This window comes from Canis lupus, chromosome 13 (assembly GCF_011100685.1).
Source record: "Canis lupus familiaris isolate Mischka breed German Shepherd chromosome 13, alternate assembly UU_Cfam_GSD_1.0, whole genome shotgun sequence".
NCBI classification, from domain to species: Eukaryota; Metazoa; Chordata; class Mammalia; order Carnivora; family Canidae; genus Canis; species Canis lupus.
In genome coordinates, this window is record NC_049234.1 from 28,309,752 (window position 1) to 28,335,750 (window position 25,999).

Here is a 25,999-nt window from a genome sequence, read left to right on the forward strand (position 1 = left end):
ACCTCTGAATTCTGCACACAGGAAACAAATCGTCACAAAGTGAGCAAGTGACAGAAGTTAAACAAGAAGAAGGCTTTGCAAAAAGAAAAAAAGAAGAGGGCTTTGTCTCGACTTACCCGGGGATTCCTCCAGATTCAAGTTTGTTCGCAATGTCCACATCCCAAGACCAGACATCAAACTGCCACTTCCGCAGGCCCAACACGCCACACAGCACCGAGCCCGAGTGGATTCCGATCCGCATGTCAACATCATGCTTTGTCCTTGACCTCACATACCTGTTGACATAGGTGAATGGAGACACATGCATAAAGCCAGAGTGGGCACTCTTGGCCTTGGCAGCAGCCGCATCCTCCCCAACTCTGTAAGTTCCACTCCTGCCCATTTATATGCCACCTATTCTGAAGCCTTCTTAGATTTTCTGGTAACTGGAAGGAATTTCTTGCTCCTCTGAGCTCTCCTAGTCTTCTACCTGAAATTTTAAGTGTCCTTATCACCCTTCTCCCAAAACCTGCTCATCCTGTGCAATCTATCTCAGAGAATGGCATCATTATCTTTCTCTGTCCACTAGCACATAAACCTGAGATCAACTATAGATTCTGTCCTCTGTGACATACTCCATTTCCATGCCAAGTATATTCATTTTCACTCTGTTTCTTTCTCTCCGTTCCTCTCACCAATCCTCTAGTGCAGCATGCTCTAGTCGGGGGGCCCTGCCCCAGCCTGATCTTTTTCCAGCCCATGCTCAAATACAAATGTGACCTCATCATTCCATCACTCCCTCCTTGAAGACTCTTTCCTGACCTCCTACCTCAAAAGCAGTGGTCTCTGGAGCAAAGTGCTCCTATCTCAGGGCTGAGTGGGTTCATCCATGGGCATGCAGGAAGATAATATTAGAACTTCCATTTATAGCTCTTTGAACATCTTTACCCAAATTTGATATATGGGTTGCCCTCACTGACCTCACAGGATCCATCCCAGACTGTAAGCATTGAGGAGGCTTCTTGAGAAAAGGAATTCTATTTTCAGAAGGTTTCTAGAGGCACCCACATCCCTTCTTTGCTTTCAGAGCAGTTCAAACAATTTTAGTTTGAGTTAAATGATGTCTTGTGTGTAGAAAGAAATTCAAATGGTAAAATATGGTCAACCCTTGAAACCACACTTAGAGATTCATGCCTTGTAAATAGTTGGGCTTAAAAACATGACCCGCCCCCCAACACTGATCTTTATGCTTCCTTTTATTCTTTCAAATAAAAAGAAATAAAGCTTCTTTTTATTTGAAAGAATAACCAAAAGAATGATTCCATGTACAAAACCAAATTTTGTATTTGCTGTTTCTAACAAGTTGTAAGATAATACAAAGTGATTTAAATAAGAAAGTAAAATTGCAGTGGGTTGAAAATATAGAAATATTGAAATAAATCAGATATGAGGAAGGCAGCCACAGAGGAAGGTCTGTGGATGAAGACACAATTCTTGTCCCTGGTAAAGATTCTAGTTTCTGGATCAATGTTTTGACTTTTTTAAGTTAAAACTATAGAGTACCCTTTGTCCACTGATGAAGCAAATAGTAGAAGCCAAATGGAAAACTTGAATAAGGCAAGAGGAGAAACAGCATCCAGCACTCAAGAGGCACATTTCAGCTCTGACACAGTTGCAGAGTGAGTTTCTGTGGGGCAGGTCGCTGGGAGAGGTCAACTGTGGATCCGCCAGCTGTGTCAAGTACTACAATACCAAGCACCTGGTAGGATTGTACTTTCCTGTATATTTCGGGTTGGTTTTGGCCAACAAAATGTGAACAGATGTGACATGTATGATTTGCTTCTGGGCAAAAGCTTTAAGAGCCTGAACAATCACACACATTCTCTCTCTTTCTCTTTTTTCCTTTCCTTCTATGTCAATTGTCACTCGAGGACACTTGGAGGAGACTTCTAAACTGGGGTTCTTAAATGGGGATGATGTAGAGTGGTACCTTGCCACTTCCCCCAACCCTACCATAGGGACAGGAAATATGAGTAAAAGGTATATTTTTGCTGCTTTAGGCCACTAAGATTTGGGAGGATGCTTGTTGCTTCAGCATAACCAGCGCTAGGCTGACTGGTATGATCATCAGTCCCAATCTACCTTCTTCTCATCACTTCTTCACTGTAAGGGTTAATATGGATTCTGGCACCAGATTACCTGAGTTTATATCTTGCTCTGCCATTTACTTGCTGTATGACCTCCGGGAAATTACTTAACTTGCATGTATCAAATGGGAATAATAATAGCATTGTCAGGGTGAAGCAAACAGATGTATGTCGAGTTGAGAAAGTATCTGGCACATGCGAAGGCACTTGGTTGCTTATCACATATGGAAGAACCGCAGCCAGAAAGTAAAAGGATTTCCTTGTGCTCACATAGTTGGCAAGTGGGATTCTAGGACCAAACTGGGGTGTTGGGTCTCTCCACCTCACCCTCTTTGCAACATAGGTCCTGCATATGGCATGGGATCCTGGGCAAATAGCTTGGTCTGACCCTGAGTTTCAATAGCTGTGAAATAAAGCTCTAGCAGATTGCTTCACTAACGGAGATTTTGTGAGCCCCGAAGGAGGTAATGGATGTTAAAATGCTTTGCCAACTAATTGTGAGGGACTATTGAACAGCACACTGTGCTAATGCCATTAGGTAATTAACATGATACAGGGAACACATTGGAACATCTTAATGAAAAGGCATTTAGATTTTTTATTTTCTTCTACAAAACAAAAATCCTAATAAGACAAAATTTCCTTACTGCACTGTTTTTTTTCCTTTCTTTTTGTTATGTCTGGGATTTGACTTAAATGAAAGCTAGGAATGAACTGTGTAAAAGTAATGAATAATTTACAGGTATTGATCTTCCTTGAAGAGGCTACCCGGTGGTTGCACAGAACAGCACACACACACTATGTGTTTCAAGATCAGCTCTTGAGGGGAGGACCTGTGAGCATTCTTGAAGCTGAAACAAAGGCATTCTGCTCTGAGTTACAGGCTTGTTCACTTCTTCCAAGTAGAGCCCCAGGGATACTTTGCTGTGCCTCATCAGTCACAAATAAAAAGAATATGACTATAGATAACTTGTATTCTAACTATGTGTACCCTCTCTTTCCTCCCCACAAACTCTGAGCTTCTGGAAGGCAGGGGTACTATCTCTTCTTTCCACATGCCCAGATCTTAACACAGCACTGAGTGCATAGGTATTGTCAGTGCTCAAAAGCATTTACTGCATTAATGGACAAAGCTCCAAGACTTTCTTGCTCTATAGCTCCATGCTGTCCTAGGAATCGTCTACAAGTCCCAGGGAACCACGGAGATGTCTTTGAACCTGCCACGTTTTCCCCTTCAAATAAAGCAGCTTTGATCTCATCTGTTTCTCATTGTGGGCTTCCATCTAAGATTTCTTTTAAGGAAAGAAATTATTATTAGTTTTTGCAGCTGTATGTCCAGCTGGGGACCAATAACATAACAATCAACCTGCACAAAAATTGAAGATGTCATTTCTTTTATTTGAACCATCAAAGAGGAGAGTGCTTGGTATATGGTAAAACATGAAAACCCCGAGAAGTTTTCTTTTGATTTCAATGCTTCAAATGGTTCTGTTTTAGCCAACTAATCAATCTGTAGAAGGTGCTGGAGGAATGATAGGAAGCATAATCTAGTAGCCATCACTGATCTGTAAATCAGACTCTCTCTACTGTTAAATGAATGGATGAATAAAAAGACCAACTTCGGCAGCACCTGGCGGGCTCAGTTGGTTAAGGGTCAGACTTTTGATTTGGGCTCAGGTTGTGATCTCAGGGTCATAAGATCAAGACCCTTGCGGGGCTCCCCACTGAGTGTGGAGCCTGCGTAAGATCCTCTCACCCTCTCATCCTGCCTAACTTCCCTCAGCCCCTCTGTTTCTCTCTTTCTGAAAAAAAAAATCAACTTTACCACTGGAGCAGTTAGTACTGTGGGGGGAAGGATGCCCAACTCTCTAGCTTTTGGGGGTAGAAACCAGAGCTTTGATCCTTGCTGGCTGTGGGAGCTAGAACAAACGCATATGTTCCCCCTTCTCCTCTGGCAGTGGTATGATATCACCTCTCAATGCAAATCACTCTCAACACCACCAAGGGGCAGAGTCTGCATTGAAGGAGGCCAGGATGTGAACTTAGGTTTCCTCTCTTGTTGGCTGTGGCCCTCTGGCTAGGTGCATTAGGCTCCAAATCCTGCTCTCTCAGATGCAATGACAAAGACAGCAAGTCCTTTGCAGAGTTCTTAGGAGGCTTTGTAAAATCATGTATATAAAGCACTTAACGTGATATAAGCAAACACTCAAAAGTAGTAACTGATACTAATTTTTGTTAGTAGTAACAGCTTATACTTACATGAATATTACACATGTTGAATTGGATAAAAGATTATAAATTGATCACACAGCCCTTTTCTGCTTAAACTGTGCCTGCATTCACTCTATTTACAACAAAATGCCTTCAACCCACCCATTTAATATACCAGGTAGGCAGTTCTACACATAAATCGGCTCGCAAAGGATGAACTAACATAATTTAATAAAAACTGCGTGGCCCTCAGCTACCTGGAAGAAACGGTACCCTTGAACATTCTGGAAAAAAAGAAAGGCAAGAAAGTTAGTTATGGAGGTCATCTGGGATCACTGTGCAGGGTAAAATACAGGTGTCAAATCTTACCTTTACAATAACCCTGTAATGTATTATTCTTACCCACACCATTTTCCAGGGAACTGAGTTTCAAGAAGTGCCTTTCTTTAAAGTCACACAGCTACAAATGAAACAGCTGGAATTTCGTCCCGGATGTGTGAGCCCAAACACAATGGTCCATTTCTACTACCCTACATAGCTTATTTGTATAAAAAGAGAAGCCATGCTTAGGGGTATATGGAGCACTGGGATCTGTTCTGACTCCGCCCAATAGGCCAATGACAATCTCTAGAAATTAATTCGAGAGGCATCAAACTTATAATGAGCTCCCTTCTGTAGATTCCAGAGTTTACTGAGGGTTCTCCAGAGGTCTCTCACCGTAGTGGTGGGGGCTGCCGGCCTGGTCGCTATAGATCCTGGCTTCACCTTCTGCTATGACCCATTCTATGGCCTCTGCTGGACGTCAGTGTCAGACTGCCCAACAAAACACGGGGCCCATGTGCTTCTTAAAGTGTTTGAAAGCCACAATGTCTCATCCTAGCATAGAAGCTGCAATTCCACTAAGTGCTTCAATTTGATTCCCACGGCAATTCTGAGAGGTAGGTAACTCAGCGTTTTAAGCTTCCATTTTACAGATGGGGGAATTGAGTCTCCAAGAGAATCTGGGTGTGTCTATTTCCTTTTCTGTGTCAGGCCTTTTACATTCATGATCTCATTTCATCCTCACAACTATCAAAAGCCACAGAGTTCATTCACTTGCTCCTTCATTCAACAAGCGTCTCTTGAAGAACTCTGCAGATGCAAGCAGTTAACCAAATGGACAAGTCAGGAAGTCAGTGTCCATATTCATAGAGCTCTGTTAGGAGGGTTTACTCCACTGCACAGCTAAGAAAGCCTGAGCAAGAGAGAGGGTAAGTAAATTAAGTCGAGGTCAGTAAGTAATGGCCCCAGTCAGTCCTCACTGTGCCAGACTCCAAGCTGAGTGCTCTCCAAATCCTTTGCTGCTGCCTGTACTTCCTTCAGCATTAGACTCCTATTTTTCAGGTAGAAAGTAATGGAAAGACCTAATGTTGCAATTCTGTTCCTAAACAGTGCAGACCTAGTGAGAGAAACCATCTGGCCATCCATTTTCCATCACAGAGCTTTACGTTTTTCTCTTTTTCTACTAAAATAGATTTTTAAGAAACTAAGGTTGCCCAGATGTGTGTATGTGTGCGTGTGTGTGTGTGTGTGTGTGTGTATACTCTAGAAAGTATACTTCTTTAAACTCACAACCATTTTCTTGTTCCACTGAATATTAATTTTAGTAAACCATGATGCTTAATAGTTACCCATTTTCCTATTTGGTAGCATGTCAAAATTTATCTAAGTATTTCTTTGCCTTTGAACATTTACAGAGTCCAGCAAACTGGCTCAGAGTCTTTCTCTGCCACTTACAAGCTGTGTGTCACTGTCAGAAGTTACTCATCCCATCAAAGTTTCAGGTTCCTCCTCTGGGAAGTGGGGAAAGTAATAGTAGTATCCCCCAGGGTTTAGGTCAGGAACTTTTGTATATATTCTGGCACATGGTGAGCCTTCAATTAATAATAGCTTTATCAACTCTTATTACTAAATATCATCTGTTTTCACCATTATAATTTTGCAAAACAAACAAACAAAAAAACTCCTGTCTGTGGACTGAAGACCACTCTGACTGCTGCATCTTTAAGAGGAGAGAGGACTTTATGGGTGCTGTAGTGAATGGCGTTTCAGAACAAGGTGGGAAATGGGTTTAGGGGAACAAAATTGGGAGACAAACAGTGATTGGTAGGGGAGTGAAAAAGAAGGCAGGAGGGAAGAAAGAAAGGAAGGAAAGAAGGAAGGAAGGAAGGAAAGAAGAGAGGGCGGGAGAAGTGAGATAGTAGAGAAATAGAGCAAAAAGGAAGTATAAAAAAGAGAGAGAAAGAAAAAGCAGGAGACACCAAGAGGGGGCTTAGTCATTCTTGCCTCAAATGAGGGCAGCAGAAACTCCTATTTTTCATTCCTTGTCCTCCAATGTTGCTTGGCAAGGCAACCCTGCCACAAGGATTAAGATCTTGCTCCAATTAACTGTTGGGGACCAGCCAGTTCCTGCTTGGCATTCTGGTGTCATTCTATGACTTTTTAGCAACTGCACTGAAAAGACCAGGCTCTGCAATTTTCGTTAAGATTCATCAAGGAAGCCTTTTTAGATCATTAATAAAGCTACTGCATGGAACAGCCCACCTTAACTCCGGTGTCTTCTCAGCTATCAAGCCTCCCCAAAATAGACCCGGGGCATGTGAAGAGGAGCCGCCTGGAGCCACTTCTCAATCTATTTAATGGAACTATTATCTAAACCCATTTTAATTAATTTAATTTTATGAACAGACATGCATAAGATGGTATTAAATGCTTCATTAGAAATAAAATTCCATTCAATCACTTTTTTTGCCATTCATATAGCTAATATCATGTTTCTAAAATCAAGTATTTTTGATGGAATGGATTTACCATGAGGCTTGATTAAGGCTTATTATCTTGTTATTCTCAGATGTTTACTGACTTTCTCTCCTTCTCAATATTGGTTCTGCTAATTTATTAGGAATAAGTGTAGGATCTCCTGAGCTGTGTGTTGAGCCTTCAGCTATTAGTGGCATGTTTCAGGCATCAGAAGCAATTGTAGAAACCTGGAGCTGAAAGGCAGGGTACTGTGATGGTGAAAGCCAATGGCTTTGGTGTCAGACGGCTCCAGATGGGTGTTCCTTGTTCTGCTGTTGACTAGTGGTGTGATTTTGGGCAATTACACAAACTTTATAAGCTCCAGTTTCCTCACTGGTAAAGAAGAAGCCAACTTCCAGAGTTTCAATTAGTAAGGATGAACCCAGACAGCTCTACTGGTTGCTAATGGCTGACATCCATTCTGATTGGCTGCCCTAGATGATTCTGATTAGCCGGTACTGCGGCCACTCTAGTTGTTCAATATTTTGCCTACCACCCCTGTCTACCTCTTAGAATTGTCACAAGGACTTAATGAGATAATGCATGTAAAACACTTATTTCAGTGCTTGGCAAGTAGTAGAGCAGATGTTCAATAAACCCTTAGCTATTATTTTACTAGAATAGAAACCACGAGAAAGGAATAGGTTTCTATAACTTAACTGAGTCAAATTCCTAGTGTTCAGACTCAGCCCCAACTATCAGATTCTATTAAATATTTGTATGGTCACAATGTGCCTGCCATCTATTTGAATTTTCAATTGATCGCTCCAAAGTTGGGATCCTATGATCCCCATTTTACAGAAAAGTCCACATAGGCTCTGACAATTGAAGTTACACTTGTCCTCAGCCACTCACCTAATAATAGGAAGAAGCAGAAATCTGCTGACTGCAGGCCATGGGCTCACTTCATACATATACTCAGCATGTTCCCCAGAAGTCACCATTCAGGGGCCACGATCAGCATGATCCAGCAATGAACTCTATCTTCAATAAAGTGGAACCCTGCCCCAAATTCTTGGAGCATCATCAGTTGATACATAAGCTCACTGTACTGATAAATGCTTCATTTAATTTAAATGTCTATGTCAGGTATTGTCTCTTACGGAGGCTCTCAGGATCTCAGGTTTGATGGCATACTACCACTCTCCCCTTTCTGTTCCACAGCTCTTACTCCATTCAGGGCCTGACATCTCTTCCCTGGATTGCTACATTATCACCTTCCAACCAGATTCCTCCCTCTAGCACCTGCCTCCTCTCCTCTAGAGTCAACTGGAGAGAGAGTGACTTATGTTCGCAGTTACCTTCTTCATGCCCAGGCTGGAATATGATGCCTCCTCTGGAACATGACCCCTGCCATTGCCTGAGGCATAAATAGCCACAGCTGACTTACAAGGTCACCAACTATCTGTGCACTAACCCCACTGTCTGAATTTAGAATTGTGATCAAAAAGGCTTACTACAAATGCCTAATACACACACACTTGCACATACTTGCTTACATACACATACAGACACGTGCATACACGTACTCATGCACTCACACCTACATGCCACACATGTGTACACACACGCCACATACATATACATAAACACCACATTTATATACATATGCACATGCACACACATTCACACACACAAACGGCTTCTGACATTCTTAGCAACTAGCATGAAGAATATATTCTTCATGCTTTTGTTTTCAGGAAAACACCTCTGTTTCTTAGTCAAAAAGGCCACTGTGGAGACACTTCTGTAAAAGACAAAATGCAGGGGAAACTATTTCTGTCATGCTTGTTCTTCTGACTGCCTGGACTCTCGTTCACTTGTGAATACTGCTGGTACTCTAACCAGCAGCAGCTGACCTCAGTGTCAGCATAGAACCCATCCTCACCTGTCTGGGATTGCAGGAGGATCTCCATCCCATATTTAGACTCACCTGTGACTATGGTACATGGTTGTTTTGTGTTCTAGTTTGTCATTGGTGCCAAAATTGTAAATCTCATCCAACAAAGAAACCACTGGAGTTCCTGGGATCTAGAGACCCAAGATCTGGATACCATCTCACCAACAGAGCACCAGTCCCTCACTGCTAGTCTGCACTTTGGGGACCAGTGTGTGACCCTAAGTCTTTAAGGAAATGCCAAAAAAAAAAAGGACAAGGAGAGGCCTTGACAAGGTGGGGATCATACCTCAACTAGAGATCCATCTCTTATGACAAATATACAGGGCAGTTAACTAGTCTGGGGACATTAGTCAATAAATGACTTATTTTCATTACATGACAACATGTATAATGTTATGAATGGGATAGTGGATAGTGGGTAGTTTCCCAGGTACAGCAAATGCCTTTGGGTCTAAAGAAAAAAAATTGCATCTTGTGTAAGTGATGGTTAGGATTGTGATAAAGTTATGTAAATGGGATTCTCTTCTACGCACATTCAGGTAGAAATATTGTCTGCCAATCTTTCCTCAGGCTTCTACACTTGATTCTGAGTGGCAGCTCTAGAAGTCTGAGCCCACTGCTACTAAAGTTACCTCATCCCAGAGTTCTATGTATTCCTCTGAATCATATTTTGTGGCTAACTAGAAGAATTAATGCAGGACCTCCAGTCACCTCCCTCATAATCAGAGTGTTTGAGTATTAATAGACTCTGATTCATACAGTTAAAAAATATCCTACTGAATGGTCTTATTCTAAGAGAGTAAAAGCAGCCCTTAAGAAACTGATGAGACAAAACCCTTGAGTCATTTCAACTTATCCACATTGGATGTCTCATTGACCTATTCCAGAACTCCAGAAAGGAGACTTAAGTTGGATAAAACAGTCAGGAGGAATAAGATTCTCTCCAGAGAGAGAAATGATAACATGCTAAGTATCTTAAGCATTTTGATAATCCCTGTTCATTTCTTCTGTATTATCATCTCTGCAGCATTTCTTCTGCTTAAGTGCAAGTTACAAACTCCAATGGGAAGTCTGTGGATCAGTGGATAAAGAAGATGTGGTTTGTATATACACACATATATATAATGGAATAGTAATCAGCTTTAAAAGAAAAGGAAATCCTACTATTTGCATCCATGAGGATGATCCTGGAGGGCATTATGTTAAGTGACATAAGCCAGACAAAGAAAGATAAATACTGTATATGTGAAATAATAATTTTAAAAAAGTCACAGAGAAACAGAGTAGAAGACTGATTTCTAGGCCTGGAGGTGTGGGGGAAATAAGGTGATATCGGTCAAAGGGTATAAACTTTTGTTATGAGTAAGTTCTGAAGATCTGATGTAAGCATGGTGATTATAATTAATAATGCTGTATTGTATCCTTGAAATTTGCCAGAAGAGTGGATCTTAAGTGTCCTCACCAAAAAAAGAGAAAAAGATCACTAGGTGAGCCAAAGGATGTGTTAATTAACTTGGCCACCACAACATATCCGCATATCAAATCATCGCACTCTGCACTTTAAATACATATAATTTTTCTGGGTCAATTATATCACCATACAAATTTAAAAAAAAAATTAAAAGAAAGCCTGTGGAAAGTTTTGCCACTTAAACTTGATTTTGATGTGGCTGACCAAAAAAAATCACAGAACTGACAAAAGATTTTTGGAGCTGGTCTGGCCCAATTTCCTCATTTCATAGACAGTAAATCCAAGTCATCTCCCTAATGGATACCCATGCGTAAGAGAAAGCCCGATGACCTGTTCATCACTGTACTTCCAGGGATTAGTGTGGTGGCATCTGACACTTGGTAGAGCCCCACAGATTTTTTGTTGACTGACTTACCAGTTGGCTGGGAGAATAAAGTTCACATACCTAATCAGCTGTAGAATGCATTCAAAATAGTGAGCCTTCTGGCTGTTGGTCCCATTGCCTCCCTTGGAGCTAGTTAAAATATTATAATTCATCATAGTTTCCAGGGCAAGACTCACAAGTGTCCAAATAAATAGCTACGAAGAATCTGTGGCCTTTTCCATCTACTAAAAGGGAAATCTGGGTTGGAACTTGTGGGCTCCTCTGTCCATGGTTCCTAGAGATGAGAACTTCTGCACTTCTGACAAAGAAGGGGTATGTCCTCTCTCTTCCTCCACCTGTCCCCTTGGTCTTAGGGATGATGATGGTTGGGTTTTTTATCACACGCCCCATAGCAAAGCACCATGCCCCCTTGACTGGACCCAGGTCATGGGTTGGTTCCAGAGGTGGGACCCTGTCTGTCTGCCAGGGTAGCATATCTACCCATCAGGAATATGATATCATCTTCTAGTGTCACACCTTTGAAGCAATATCATATTTAGGGAAATAGCTTCTGTCGTCTCCTTAATTAAGGGCCTACATAGCCTTTCCTGATGTCAAGAGACCTCTGCCCAAAACCCGAATAAAGTCAGGGATCTGTCAGCAAGTAGAAGGAGTCAGGCACAATTTCTTGGTCATGGGTCCAATTGCTTAGATCCCTCCTGCCCACTTCAGGCTTGGTCTTGGAAGCCAGCAGGTGAGCTGAGCCTTCAGTGGAGGATGTGTGTGGGGTACAGTTGTTGTTCTCCCGCTGCTCTTTAATCCAGGCTGACACAGCTAAGGATCATAAACATAGCTACTGGACCACACAACCAAGGCATGAATTCACTGGAAGATTATTCTGGCCTGATAATGGCAGGATCTTCTTCCCTTATAAGATGAAGCCATCAGCCACTGAGAAGATTTCTACCCATGCACCCTCTTTACTGTGTTTTCTGTGGTTGGGGAAAATTACAATACTCAAAGGTTCGATTTGGAGCATCTTATTTGGAACCTCAAGAGAGCTCTAACAACACTGAGCTCCTGTCCCAAAGCCACAGTCTAATTCCAAAGTCCTTGACCCCAATAACTCTTGCCCTCTTGATTAAACTTCTATTTGTCAGATCCACTGACCAAGCTAAAAGCACTTGTCACACACTCATGGAGCCATTCCTGGTGGTGGCCCTATAATGATTTCCTGTTGGCCTCAGGGTAAAGTACAACCCTTATCATGGCTGAGAAAGCCCTGGGAGCCTTGCCTGCTCCAAGTCCGCAGTCCATCTGTCATCACTCTTTCCTCTCCAGGCTTTGGCAGCTGTCACTATAGCACATCTCAACACTCCACAATCCAGCCACACTTTTCAGCCCTCCAGGATCTAATGCTTTCTCACCTTTCAGATAACAGCTTAGACAGCTCTACTCTGGAAAGCCTTCTCCAGTATGCTGGCCCAAATGAGTTGTCCCTCTTCTATCCCCCCTCAGGCACCCTGGGTTGAATTCATCTCTGAACTTACTGTACCATATTGAGTTGTCTCCCACTCAACAGTAACCTTCTTGAAGGCAAGCACCACACCCAACTCCACAGGACATTGGTAATACAAATACACTATACAAGTTATTTTAAGTGAGGCATGACTAGAATGCAATGAAGCTGGCAGGTTCACTGGCTCATATGGGAGAGTTCATGGGCATGCAGGCTTTGTGCCATAAGTCACAGCATATCACCTTTCAACAAACATGTGATCTACCACAAGGGATAGACAAATATCACAAAGGTGGTTTGTCTTTATGCACATTGAAGGCTTGGGTATTAGGGAGGAGATACCAGATTACCTGATGGTTTTGATCATGCTGAGGCCCATTTCAACGCAGCAGTGGGCGTGGTCCTGGCGGGGCTCAGGAAGCCCTGAAACACAGTAGTAACAGTCCCCCAGGATTTTAATGCGAAGGCAGTGATGCTCCTGAAAGGAAGGGTGGAAAGGAGAGGACTGAGTCAGCAGACAAGTAAGTGCTTCTGAAAGGCTTGGGAAGGAGGGCAGTGGTCTTCACTTTAGGGGTGAGGGAACAATTACCTTTGAAATGCACTTCTATTTTCTTCCTAAGAGATTGGTGCAGGGGTGCCCTAAGTAAGAGTTTGAAGGGCTCAGAAGTGAAATAGAGTCATGGAAAAACACTGAATTTTGAGCTCAACAGATACAGGACCATATCCCGGCCCTGCCATGTCCTAGCCTTCTGATGTACACCCATAATGTGGGCAGGCCTGGCAAAGAGGGGATATCAAGCACACATGTTCAGTGTTCCCCTGTGAATCCTGTCCATCGATGTCTTTTTTTTGCAGATCAGGTCTCTGAATTAACATTTTTTAGCAGCCTTGGCCTAATAATAAGCATTTAAAAGTATACATCACCCAAGGATCCCTACTCTTTTGACTCTAGGATCCTTTCCCAACTAGGGTACTGGCACTTTAAGAAGAGGGGCTGACTATGTCTTAAGTATCATTTTATACATGTATTTTTATTCATGTACTAGTTCATATGCTTTTTCATAAAAAAAAAAATCTCAATAGGGCACTATGATAAGTCAAGCATTGTTCCTGATACAAAGGTGAATAATAATCCTGATACGTAGGTGTATCACCCCTACGATACACCATATATTAAACAGAGTTAACCCTCACAACAACCTTATGAAGTCGGTACAATTTTTATCCTTGTTAAGGTAAGGGTAGTACCTTCAGTACTCATAGGTAACAAGGATGGCACCATTGTTTGGCAGATCGCAGTCTTGAGGACATGATTCTTATCGAGTTTCAAAGAGCAACAAGCTCCAGGGAAATGGTGCATATTTTCACACCGGATGGAAAAAGGTTGGATGATGCAGGTCTTAGAAGAAAGAGACCTTGACACAGCATAATGTAGGGGCTAAGAGCAACAGCTAAAGAGTCATACTGCACAGGATTAAATCCTACACTCCCTACAGCTACTTCTGAGCCTCAACTGCTTCATCCACAAAATGGTAAATGAACAGGATCTTGTTGTTTGACTGCGAGGACTGTTAAGATGATGCAATCAAAGGCTTAGTACAAGGTCCATCAGAAGAGCACTAAATCAGGGTTACCTGTCTTTGTGATGAGGAGTTGGACTCCTGCCCCTATTCCCTCACATCTCTGTCTATGATCATGGGCAGATACCTTTCCCTTTTGTCTTCCTTGGATACATGGGTGGGATCAAATGACTTCTGAGATGTGACTCAGATCTGAAGTCCTAAAAACCTAGGGGCTTTGGGAGTGTGAGGCTCTTCTTGGGAAAGCAGAGTCCAAGGGCAGAGGAGAGGAGGCACACACAGAAAGGGGCCCACTGACACACCAGCAGCACAGTGGACATCTTTGTCCTGCCAACCCATATGGCACCATGCTGGTTTCCTGATCTGATCGGGGGATTCAGCCACTGTGTTTAGGTAACAAATGAATGAAATCACTCTCCCAATACAAAACACAAATATCAGACAGGGACAAGAGAATGAGAACTGGCATGAGCACTTTCCTGTTTGGATCCAATTGCCAGGGCTTTGCCAACCTTCCCAAATGGGCACAGATGCAATCTTCAGAACTCTGATGGCATGCACAGCTGTCCCAGGGTTATTTTTAGGAGCTTGTGGTTCCTGTCTTTTGGCTGCTTTGAAGCAGCTAATTTTGCAAAAGACCTTCTGGTGGGGGTCTGATCAATAAGAGAAACTCAAGACCATGTGCTGTATCTTTGGAAACCCCTAGTGTGTGGCTGGAACAGAGCCAGAGAGTATTTGTCCCCTGGGTCCTGGCAGTTTCCAGATTTGTGCCATCCATCGGACAGTTAAAAAAAAAAAACAACAACAAAACACAGATGGCCTGAAGGACTGCTATAGAGTTCAATTTTGTATTTTGCCAAAGAAGTATGAAAAAATCCATCAACAAACAAAAATAACAACCCAAGTACCATCTACTATCCTCATGACTTTATGAAAGAAAGGGCATTTTTAATATCAAAAAAGTAAAAAAAATTCCTAAAAGGAAAGATTTTTTGAATTAAATAAAGCTTTACAAAAACTCACTACATTACAGATAAATATGTACATATCTTATCTCTTGGCCACAAATCAAACTGCCCGATATTTGATTATGAAAGAGCATTTGAGAACCACTGATCAAATAAATCACAGATTCAGATTTTGCTGAGAACACTGAGCCTGAGAGACTCAGCAGTTGAATTCAGTCAACCACACTCTTTGGGGGGAACAACCTGCTGTGAGTGACTCAGGTTGATAGTATTTTGGAGCACTGGGTATTGGCAGTGGGGAAGGAGGAAGCAAAGGGTAGACCAGGAAATGCTTTAGTCTAAGAATCCAACATCTGCATTCTGGTCAGATTTACTAGCTGTTTGACCTTGGCTAAATCACTGAAGACCCTGATAAGTGAGTTACTATGCCCCATATAGGAAACGTGTCAAAATAACCCATCTTGGGGGCACCTGGGTGGCTCAGTGATTGAGCATCTGCCTTTGGCTCAGGTTGTGATCCTGAGATCCTGGGATGGAGTCCAATGGGGCCTGCTTCTCCCTCTGCCTATGTCTCTGCCTCTGTGTGTGTGTGTCTCATGAATCTTTAAAAAAAATAACTCATCTTGTTCATAATACATAATAAAGTAACCATGGCCATGTAGATAATGCTAGCTATAAACACTGGGGGGCATGTATCCCTTTGAATTAGCAGGTTTATATTCTTTGAGTAAATGCCCCATAGTGCAATTGCTGGGTAGTAGGGTAGCTCTATTTTTAACTTCTTGAGGAACTCCCATACTGTTTTCCAGAGTGGCTGCATCAGTTTACGTTCCCACCAACAATGCATGACTATTCCCCTTTCTCCACATGCTCACCACCACCTGTCGTCTCTTGCGTTGTTGAATTTAGCCATTCTGACAGGTGTGAGGTGATACCTCATTGTAGGTTTTTTTTTTTTTTAAAGATTTTATTTATTTATTCATGAGAGACACAGAGAAAGAGAGAGAGAGAGGCAGAGACACAGGCAGAGGGAGAAGCAGGCTCCACGGGGGGAGACTGATGTGGAACTCGATCCTGGGTCTTCAGGATCCCACCCTGGGCTGAAGGCAGCGCTAAACCACTGGGCCACTGGGGCTGCCCCTCATTGTAGTTTTGATTTGCATTTCCCTGATGATGAGTGATGTTGAGCATCTTTTTATGTGTCTGTTGGCTATCTGGATCTCTCCTCTGGAAAAAATGTCTATTCCCATCTTCTGTCCTTTTTAAAATTGGATTATTTGTTTTTTGGGTGTTGAGTTTTATGAGTTCTTCATATATTTTGGATACTAACTATCAGATATGTCATTTACAAATATCTTTTTCTATTTTATAGGTTGCTTTTTAGTTTTGTTGATCGTTTCCTTTGCTCTGCTTTTTCTTTTGATAACTAATGAATGGATAAAGAAGATGTGGTATATATATACAATGGAATATTGTTCAACCATAAAAATGAATGAAATCTTTCCATTTGTATAACATGGATGAAACTAGAGAGTATAATGCTAAACAAAATAAGTCAGTCAGAGAAAGACAAATACCATATAATTTCATTCATATGTGGAATATAAGAAACAAAACAAATAAGCAAAAGAGAAAAAGAGAGAGGGAGAAACCAAGAAACTTAACTTCAGAGAATAAACTGATGGTTACTAGAGGGGGAGAAGGTGGGGGGATGGGTGAAATAGGTGATGGGGATTAAGGAGGTCACTTGGTGTGATGACCACTAGGTGATGTAGGGAAGTGTTGAATCACTATATTGTACACCTGAAACTAATATCACACTGTATGTTAACTAACTGGAATTTAAATAAAAACTTAAAAAATAAAAGAAACGCGATGGACTATATGTGATATTCACTGCCTCTTAATCAGTAATTTTTTTTTAATCAGTAATTTTTTCCCTGAAAAAGACAGAAGTAAAAGCATTTTGGAAAAACTTGAGTAGGGAAAGGAAGTAATATTTATTGAGCATCTACTACATGCCAGGCTATGTGTTAAATACATAATATTTATCTTAGTGAGTCATCATGACCACATTTTGAGTCATGTGCCATTTCATAGATGGCTTACGTCGTAAGTGAAGGTCACAAAGCAAGTTAGAGGCAGAACTGGAATTCACACTCGTGTCTATCTGACTTTTGCACTCTATGCTCTTTCTCTACGAAACTGAAGACATGATGACAGAGTCCAGAATGGTAGATCTCCTGATAAAAACGTGTTTTGGATGGAAACTGTAAAATGGCTTATTATCCTTCTGGAGCAGACATACACAGTATAGTGAATATGTCTGTGCTCAGGGCCTATTTTTCTCGTAAACAAAAGGTGGGGCTGGCAGCCTCTTTGAAAAACTTTGAACCCAACATAAATGGTGTGTGTGTGTATGTGTGTGTGTGTGTATGTGCATGTGTGAAATATAAAAATATATACACATGAAAGATTTGTCTGGTCTGTCAAGTTCTGACAACTCACAGGCATATTTTTCTGATCAATTCCTATGAACTGTCAGATGACTTGACAGTAATATCCAGGCAACTTCTTTTTACCAGAAATTGCTTCAGAAACTTTATATTAAGGAAACAGTTTGTTTTGGAAAAATATACTGAAAAGGAAAAATAAAGTAGGGCATGGGTTTTCTTGCAAACTTTATTGAGTGAGTCTTAATATAATTCTTTTCTTTTCATCTCGATGGCTGTGATATAGTATACAAATTTTGGAAATTTATGAAATCATATTATGTTGGCCATAGATGATAATGAGGTGATAAATGCACTAAATTATCAAAGATGGTTATTTTGTCGGGAAGGGATAGGATCACAGGGATATAACACTTTCTGTATATCTTTGATGTTTGAATTTCACATAATAATAAGTCTGGCTTTAGTAAATCAGAAAAAAATCAATACAAAGTGAAAGACTCTCAGAACAAAAACATTATGTATTTTTGAAAAAGTTGTATTAGAAATCATGACAATTTTATAATATTCTATCAATTGTAATTACACAAGTGACATGAATATATTGTCCTGGTAGATAAATCCTCTTGGGCAGTCCCTCCTCCTCAGACACACAGCCCCCTGGAAGCCTGGCTCAGTTCCCCTCCTTAGAGGCTACTATGTGTCCATCTACATCACCTGTTTATATATATGTACTATTTTTCATGCTCTGTAGCTGTATCACATCCTTAACCATATTACATACCATGTTTACACATCTTAGACATGCTTTTTTTCCAGGCAAAACATGTCTTGAAATTCTATGTCAGTACAGAAATATCTAGCTCATTCTTTTTAATCTGTTCATTAACTTTCCATAGTGTTGGGTTCATTCCTTACGGCAATAATTTAGGCTGCTGGTTTGTCAGGAATTTAAAACAACTGCATAACAGTAAATATGTTCTTTGTTTTGCAATTTTAAAACCTTCATGATAGTATGCAAATTCTTTGTTCTTAATTCAGATGGAGGAAGGACAGGCAGCCATTACTTTATTTTTCTATAAAAAGATCAAAGATGGAAAGTCACTAAAAATTTGCCAGGGGCATGATCAAGGGTCAAAAAACAAAAACAAAAAGCTCTACTCTAAGCAGCCTGAACCACAAGGGCACCCAGGAGTTCGGTCAAAGTAAGAGGAACTTGAAGTGGAAGCTTTGAAGTTTCCTGCATTTCAATAATGCAGTAGGATAAACGGGTACAGTGTGTGAAGTTTACAAGCAAGGTGAGTTCTCTCCAATATGCAACGTAAACAAAATCTACAGCAAAAAAAATCATGGCAAGGCAGATAGAGAATCCTTATAAAGCCACAGAATTTTGATGCTAAAAGAGTGCCAAAAGGGTCAATCCTAAAACCCTTTTATACAGAAATAGAGTTTGACCCAGTTGGTTAAGTGACCCGTCCACGGGTGGGGCAAGAGCACTTATAGTAGGTTTTCTCATTCAGAGGTGAAGAATTGTTTTCATTGGCAGAGTTTCTCAAACTTTTCCAGGGAGGTCTCTGAGAGTGGTATATATGGATGCACCCGGGGCGGGAGTTGGAGCTACCAAGCACTACTGGGTGCTGAGTACTTATTTGGAGATGGACTCTAGGTTAAGAGACAAGTCACTTGTATTTTCTTTCTTTCTTTCTTTCTTTTTTTTTCATCTATCCTCCATTACAATTCTGATAGAATTACTTGAACAGCAGCACATCTGTCATGTCTTGTGTCCCATCTCCTGAAATGCCCGTGGCACTGCTTGGTGGTCAAGAGCAAGCACCTGGGCTGTGGGCCCGAATCACAGAGGCAGCCACTTACCAGTAGTCCTAAGACTATGTCCTGGTGCTTCAGTCACTCACTCTGTAAAATGGGAATAAACAACCTGTCTTGTAGGTCTGTTGTGAGAACTGATTTAGGGCATCCGGGGCAAACCAGAATGTTGAATAATATGTACCAGGCAGTTTACTAATGTTTAATAGTCTTATCAAAATTAACAAGAATTTTACTCCATCATGTAACTATGCTTCATTGGGTGTTTTCTTTTCCTTCAAACATTTTTTTTCTTAAAATTTCAGCAAGACTGGGGCATCTGGGTGGCTCAATGATTGAGTGTCTGCCTTCTACTCAGGTTGCAATCCCGGGATCCTGGGGTTGAGTCCCATATCCAGCTGCCTGCAGGGAGTCTGCTTCTCCTTCTGCCTATGTTTCTGCCTCTCTCTCTCTGTCTCTCATGAATAAATAAATTAATAAAATATTTAAAAAAAATTTCAGCAAGATTCACCCCAGAAAATGGAGTAGAGCTCCTTTTACCCACTGGGGTACCCCCCTCTTTCTCCTCCCTTGGCACTGTGTGCCAGGTAACCAGGGTAAAAGGCTTGGTTATAGGACAAAGCCCACATCCTCTAAAAAGTTGCACCATGCCCTCCAAGTGGGCTTCTGCTTCTGCAGCACATTCTTGAATTTTCATGCTTTCCCACGTGTGCCACAGATCAGCCTAGAAGGTTTTTTTTTTTTTAAATTTTGTTTTGTTTTATTGTCTAATCTGATACCAGGAAAGCAAATCTTCTGCTCTTTTTCAAGATCCAGTCTGTACACGGCCTCTTCTCTGGGTGCTGCCAAATGACCAGCATCGCCAACCCCTGCCCCCACCCAAGACCTGGCCCATCCTTCCTTCCTCCACTGGGACTTCTGGGCCTATTATTGCTTGGATCTACACTGTCCTGCAGTTTTTATGGATTTTTTCTCCCTTTACCAGACCTGAGCTGAGGACCAGGGACTGTTCTTTTCTTGCCAGAATCCTGCACGGTACCAAGTACTAAACATTGGTTGAACAACTTGGGTTAGATGTTACTTAGCAACCCTTTCCATGGGCCACTGGAGTTTACTGGGACCCTAAAAATTGACCCCAATCACATCTGTTGGTTCTCACTGCAAGGCCATTTCTGTTTATCGCAGGTCTTTGAATGGAAATCTTCAGAACCATAATGTGAAGTAGAAAAACTCCTGGGACTGGCACCAAGCCCCAGAGGGGCAACAGTAAAAAGAGTTGGCATACAATCTTTCCCACCTCCAAATTCCCGGCTCTTCAGGGAAACCTGAGCTTTCTCCTGTTGTGAGGTGGGCGGGGCTCGGTTTGTACCCCCTCCTCTGTCATGCCAGTGTCCTATTTACAGCTGTCTGATAGCTACAGGTGACAACCTGGGTTCCTTGGCAGATCCCTTTCCTTCTCCCTGGCCTCATCTCCACCGCTCCCCACCTTTCACTTGCCCCTCTGGCAGCGCTAAATCTCTTCTGGTTTCTCCACACATACAGAATGGCATCTTTATTTTTGTTCTCCCCTCAGCATAAAATGACCTTCCCTGCCAGGGGTGCCCTGGGTAACAGAGTTGGTTAAGTGTCCGATTCTTGGTTTCAGCTCAGGCCATGATCTCAGGGTCTGGGGACTGAGCCCATGTTGGGCTCTGTGCTCAGCTTGGAGTCTGCTTAAGATTCTCTCTCTCTCTCTCTCTCTGTCTCTGCCCCTTCGACTCATGCTCTCTCTCAAGTAAATAAATAAATAAATAAATAAATAAATAAATAAATAAATCTTTTAAAAAAATGACTGTCCCTGTTTCTTCACCTTGCAAATTGATGTATAATTTATATACAATAAAGCTTACTATTTTGGTAAAGGGTACACTTATGTTCACATCTAGAACAGCTACATCACTCTCTAAATCACTGTACCCCATGCTTCTGTGCAATCTACTCCATCCACCTCCAGCTTCTGGGTGCCACTTACCTCTTTTCCATCTCTATAATTTTGCCTCTCCTAGAATGTCTTATAAATGGAATCATAAAGTATCTAGGCTTTTATGGTCTGGCTTCTCTTGCCTGGCATATGGCTTTGGAGACTGATTGCTGTCTGTCTCACTGGTTTACCCCTTTTTGTCGCAAGATAGTATTCTATTGCATTTCCCATTTTTATTTATTTATTTTTTAATTTCCCATTTTTAAGACTTAGTCCAAGAGTCACTTTCTCTGGGAAGTCTTCTCTGATGCTGGGGTTATGTACTTAGGCAGCCTTCCCACAGCTTCCCAGACTCACCCTCATCATACACACAGCACATTGTGTAATGATCACTTATTGATGTGTCCCTGACTAGACTTTATCCTAGGAAGGACAAAGTGTGTTTTTACTGTTCTCATCCCCTCTACACAGTGCACAGTGCACATCCAGCAGGTACTCAGACCCACGTATGAGTGCCTCTTGTTGGAGGGAGGCTGCCTTAAATTCAGACATTTTGATGCTCTGAAAAATGAACTCCCACTTGATGTGGTTGCCTTTGAGTCTCTCAACAGCCCTGTGAAGTTGGCACTGATAGACGCACTTTACAAGGGAGGAAATTAAGGCATGCCTGTTTCAACCCAAAGCCCCTCTAAAATACAGGACGACAATGATATTTTTCTGCAATGTGAGTGATTTTAAGACTAGAAATATGTGTTTTGATAGCAAACGTCCATCTCCTTTAGCCTGTTCTCTGGAGCCAGCTGAAAAATAGAGGTAGCGCCTTGTTGGCTAGAAACAAAGATGTTAGGTTAGAGCAAGCAAAATGGTGGTCCAGTAGAAGAGTGGCTCTTAAGAACAGGCTAATTGGTTTCAGATCGCTGGAGTTGATGGGGAAGCTGTGGGCAGCCATCGCTGCCTGAACCAAACTGAGTCTACAGCCTGATGGCACCTGGCCACATCCCAGGGACAGGGGTGGAGGGTGGAGGGCAGGAAACAAATAAAAAGGGTTTTGGCTTAACTGTTACTCAGCTATCTCCCAACTAGGAAAATTCATCTCACAAACCTCCCATCTGAGATCTACAAATAACTAACATCGGTCCCCAGAAGGTGCGAGGGTTGGGGGTCCATGCCAGGGAAGAGGAAGCAGAATGGGAGATATCGGTGATGAAGCCTGAGTCCTTCTCTCTCTAACTTCACATGCAGTCTGTCACTCCCTCAAGAGGCTAGAAGGGAATTAAATTCCACTCACATGGGCCAGTCGATCAAATCTGGCAAAGAGCTCGTTGAGCATCCTGACCAGCTCCTGGGCGGATAAGGTCGTGGAGAGGTTGGTAAATCCTTTAACATCTGCAAAAAGAATACTAGACAACAGGGGAGGGGTGGGGAGGGGAGAAAGCATATTAATATTTTACTCCATCCTGGAAGACATCAACATCATCCAAATAAATCAACCGTGGTCTGAGGTTCTTGCTCTCCCTGCCCCGAGAGTCAGGATGAACGTGTTGGTATTTAACAAACATCTCAGCAGACAGAGTCCACCCAGAGGTTCAGGAAGGACAAGGGGGCAACGGAAAGCCCTTCTTCCTGTGCAGGGCCATGGAGTGTGGGCAATGCAAACAACCCCAAAGGGAATTTGTCACTATGAACAGATCAATTTGTTTTGGAAAGCAAAATGAAGCTTTGTGAATTACCTCCTATTTTCACAAGGAACAGCAATGCAGATGCTGTGGACACAGAGTGAAATGGACACAGGGGGAAAAAGAGAATAAAAAATCTCATTATCTCTGGCAAATGACATACCTAAACCTGCAGGCAAATAGAGTTAGGCATTCTTCAAAAACTATGGGAATAAGTAGCAGCGCTGGGAGACCATGAACAGAATAGTTAATTACCTAAAATTCTCACTAAGGATTTACTAAGGATTTAAGTGAGGTCAGGTTTTATCGCTGCATATATTTGGCATAAGGAACAAGGAAAGTAGGGGAAGGCAGAGGAGTCCTTGAAAGCCTTCTGAAAGCAAGGCACTGTCTGAGCACTAAGTTCATCCATCCGGTTACTCTGTGGGGAAGGCACTCCGCTGTGAAGATGAGCAAATGGGGGCTCAGAGAGGCAAGGAGACTTGCCTCATAGTCTACTCAGAGCATGTGGCAGTTGGAACTGTTCACTTGCATCATAGGGCACCACCCCACCCCACCTCACCACACCTTCTCAGGGACCCACACAAGAGCAGAGGCCCCTCTGTGTGGAGCAAAAGGAAGCCTCGTGCACTGCTGGTGGGAACACAGACTGGTGCAGCCACTCTAGAAACCAGCATGGAGTCCTCAAAATATTAAAAATAGGATTACCGTACAATCCAGTAATTCCACTACTGGGTATTTTCCAAAGAATATGAAAACATTAATTTGAAAAAATATAGACTCTTCCATTTATTGCAGTATTATTTACAATAGCTGAATTATAGGAGCAGCTCAAGGGTCCATCAACAGATAACTGGATAAAGAAGATGTGGTCGGGGATCCCTGGGTGGCGCAGCGGTTTAGCGCCTGCCTTTGGCCCAGGGCGCGATCCTGGAGACCCGGGATCGAATCCCACGTTGGGCTCCCTGCATGGAGCCTGCTTCTCCCTCTGCCTGTGTCTCCGCCTCTCTCTCTCTCTCTCTCTCTCTCTCTCTCCCCCCGTGTGTGACTATCAAAAATAAATTAAAAAAAAAAAGAAGATGTGGTCTACATATGCAATAGAATATTTTTCAGCTTTTAGAAAGAGTGCAACCTTGCCATTTCCAATGATGTGGTTGGATCTAGAGGGTATGATGTTAAGTGGAAATAAGTCAGAAAAAGACCAGTACCATATGATCTCACTCATATGAAGAAATTAAGAAACAAATGAACAAAAAAAATGAGCAAAGGGAAAAAGAGAGACAAACCAAGAAACAGACCACAGACAACACACTGGTGGTCACCAGAGGGAAGGAGGGTGGGGGAGGGGGGAAACAGGTGAAGGTGATTAAGAGGACATTAATTGTGATGAGCACTGAGTCATGTAAAGAAGTGTTGACTCACCATACTGTACACCTGAGACTAATAGAACACTGTGTGTTAACTGTATTGGAAAATAAAATTAACAACTAAAAAAGGACCATTAGAAAGAGCTGGGGTACTTCTCATGTTGTATCATCTCTGCAGCTAGGATACCATCTTAGCACTGTGTCAAACTTTTGGCTTTTGTTTTCCTTAGTGTTGGATAAAATAACGGGGAGTCTTACGATCAGCGTTAACTTATTTTGAATGCAATAGGTTAATTAGCCAGAAGACACTGTGGAATGTGTGTTGACTTATATTGGTTGCTCTCAGAATTCAGTGGTTCTTAAATTTGTTTCCATTACAAACCCTTTTAAGAATCTGATATAGGCTAGGAAATTCTATTAAAAATGCACAAGTATTCACAATTTTGCACATCATTTCGAGGAATTTGCACCTTCCCTGATGCCCACTCATGGGCTCATGAGAAATTCTTAGGCCCCAGTTTTTAAAAAAAACCTATTGCTTGAATTAATTATTTAATGCCTTATAATTTCAGCAAATATTTATGCATCTACCATGTGTTTAGCTACACACTGTGCTAGGAAGTTCGATTAAATGATAAAAAAGGCGCAGTGTGTGTCCTCAAGATGCTCACCGTGTACAGACTGAGATTGGCCAAACAAAGGATAGAGATGGGTACAGCGGCCCCCTCCTTATCCAGGGGCAGGTGGGGGTATCCTTTCTAAGACCCCCAGGGGAAGCCTGAACCTGCAGATAGTATTGAACTCTATTTAGACTGTTTTTTTCCTATACCTGCATGCCTATGATAGAGTTTAATGTATAAATTAGGCACAGCAAGAGATTAACAGCAACAGTAATAAAATAGAACAATTATAGCAACATACCGTAAAAAACGTTATGTGAATGTGGTGTCTCTCCACAAACATCTTTCTGAACATAATGAGATGAAGCAGAGGTGGAGGAGGGTAGGGGGAGGGAATGATGCAGGCACTGTGCTCCAGTGTCAGGCTACTGTCTACCTTCTGACATTAAGTCAGAGGAGGATCATCTGCTTCTGGACTGCAGTTAACTGTGGGAAGCTGAAACTACAGGTAACAGGGAGACCACTGTACTCTGGCAGAAGGACACACTGGGGGATGACCATTGACAGGGGATCAGGACTTTGCCAATGCAGCAAAGTCTCAGCTGAGTTTTAAAGGACCTATGGAACTAGACAGATGGTAAAGCAAGAAGGATGGGAGGTTTGAGCAGAGAAATCGGCATCTACAAGGGTCTGGTGGAAATGTGGCAAATGTACCACAGCACTGCAAGAATTCAAGGGCAGCTAGTCAGAGGGCAGCATTGGTCAAGGGGACTGGGGAAAGAAGAGGAAAGGTGTGTGTGAGTTAGAGATGTGGGGCGGGGGAATGTTGGAAATGGGCTGCTAAGACAGTTGAAGAACACAGACTTTGTCCTGAAAATGATAGAAAGCTAGTGAAGAGTTTTAAGCATGGGCATGATGCCTTTAGATTTCTAATGTATGAAGCTTCCTTTGGGCAAGTCACAACACGGTTACTGTACTGTACAGTGTTCCAATGGCACGGCACCTGCCAGGTAGGTAGGATTGAGTCTAGACAGATCAGAGTTCAGAGCCAAGCTCACCACTCATGAACACTAGGACTTCGGGAAACTTCCCGAGCATCTCTAAGCCTTTGATTTTCGACTG

General features: G+C 42.1%; 1 protein-coding gene across 3 annotated transcripts in view; it reads right to left on the minus strand.

Annotated features, from left to right (window-relative positions):
• ADCY8 (adenylate cyclase 8) overlaps positions 1–25,999 on the minus strand; it is a 221,132-nt gene that overhangs the window by 104,310 nt on the left and 90,823 nt on the right. For all 3 annotated transcript variants that reach the window (XM_038555533.1, XM_038555532.1, XM_038555534.1), the window contains exons 4-6: positions 22,503–22,614; positions 12,780–12,907; positions 117–275 (exon numbers count right to left, since the gene is read on the minus strand). In XM_038555533.1, the coding sequence (XP_038411461.1) occupies positions 117–275; positions 12,780–12,907; positions 22,503–22,614 (399 nt within the window). The remainder of the gene's footprint in view (positions 1–116; positions 276–12,779; positions 12,908–22,502; positions 22,615–25,999) is intronic.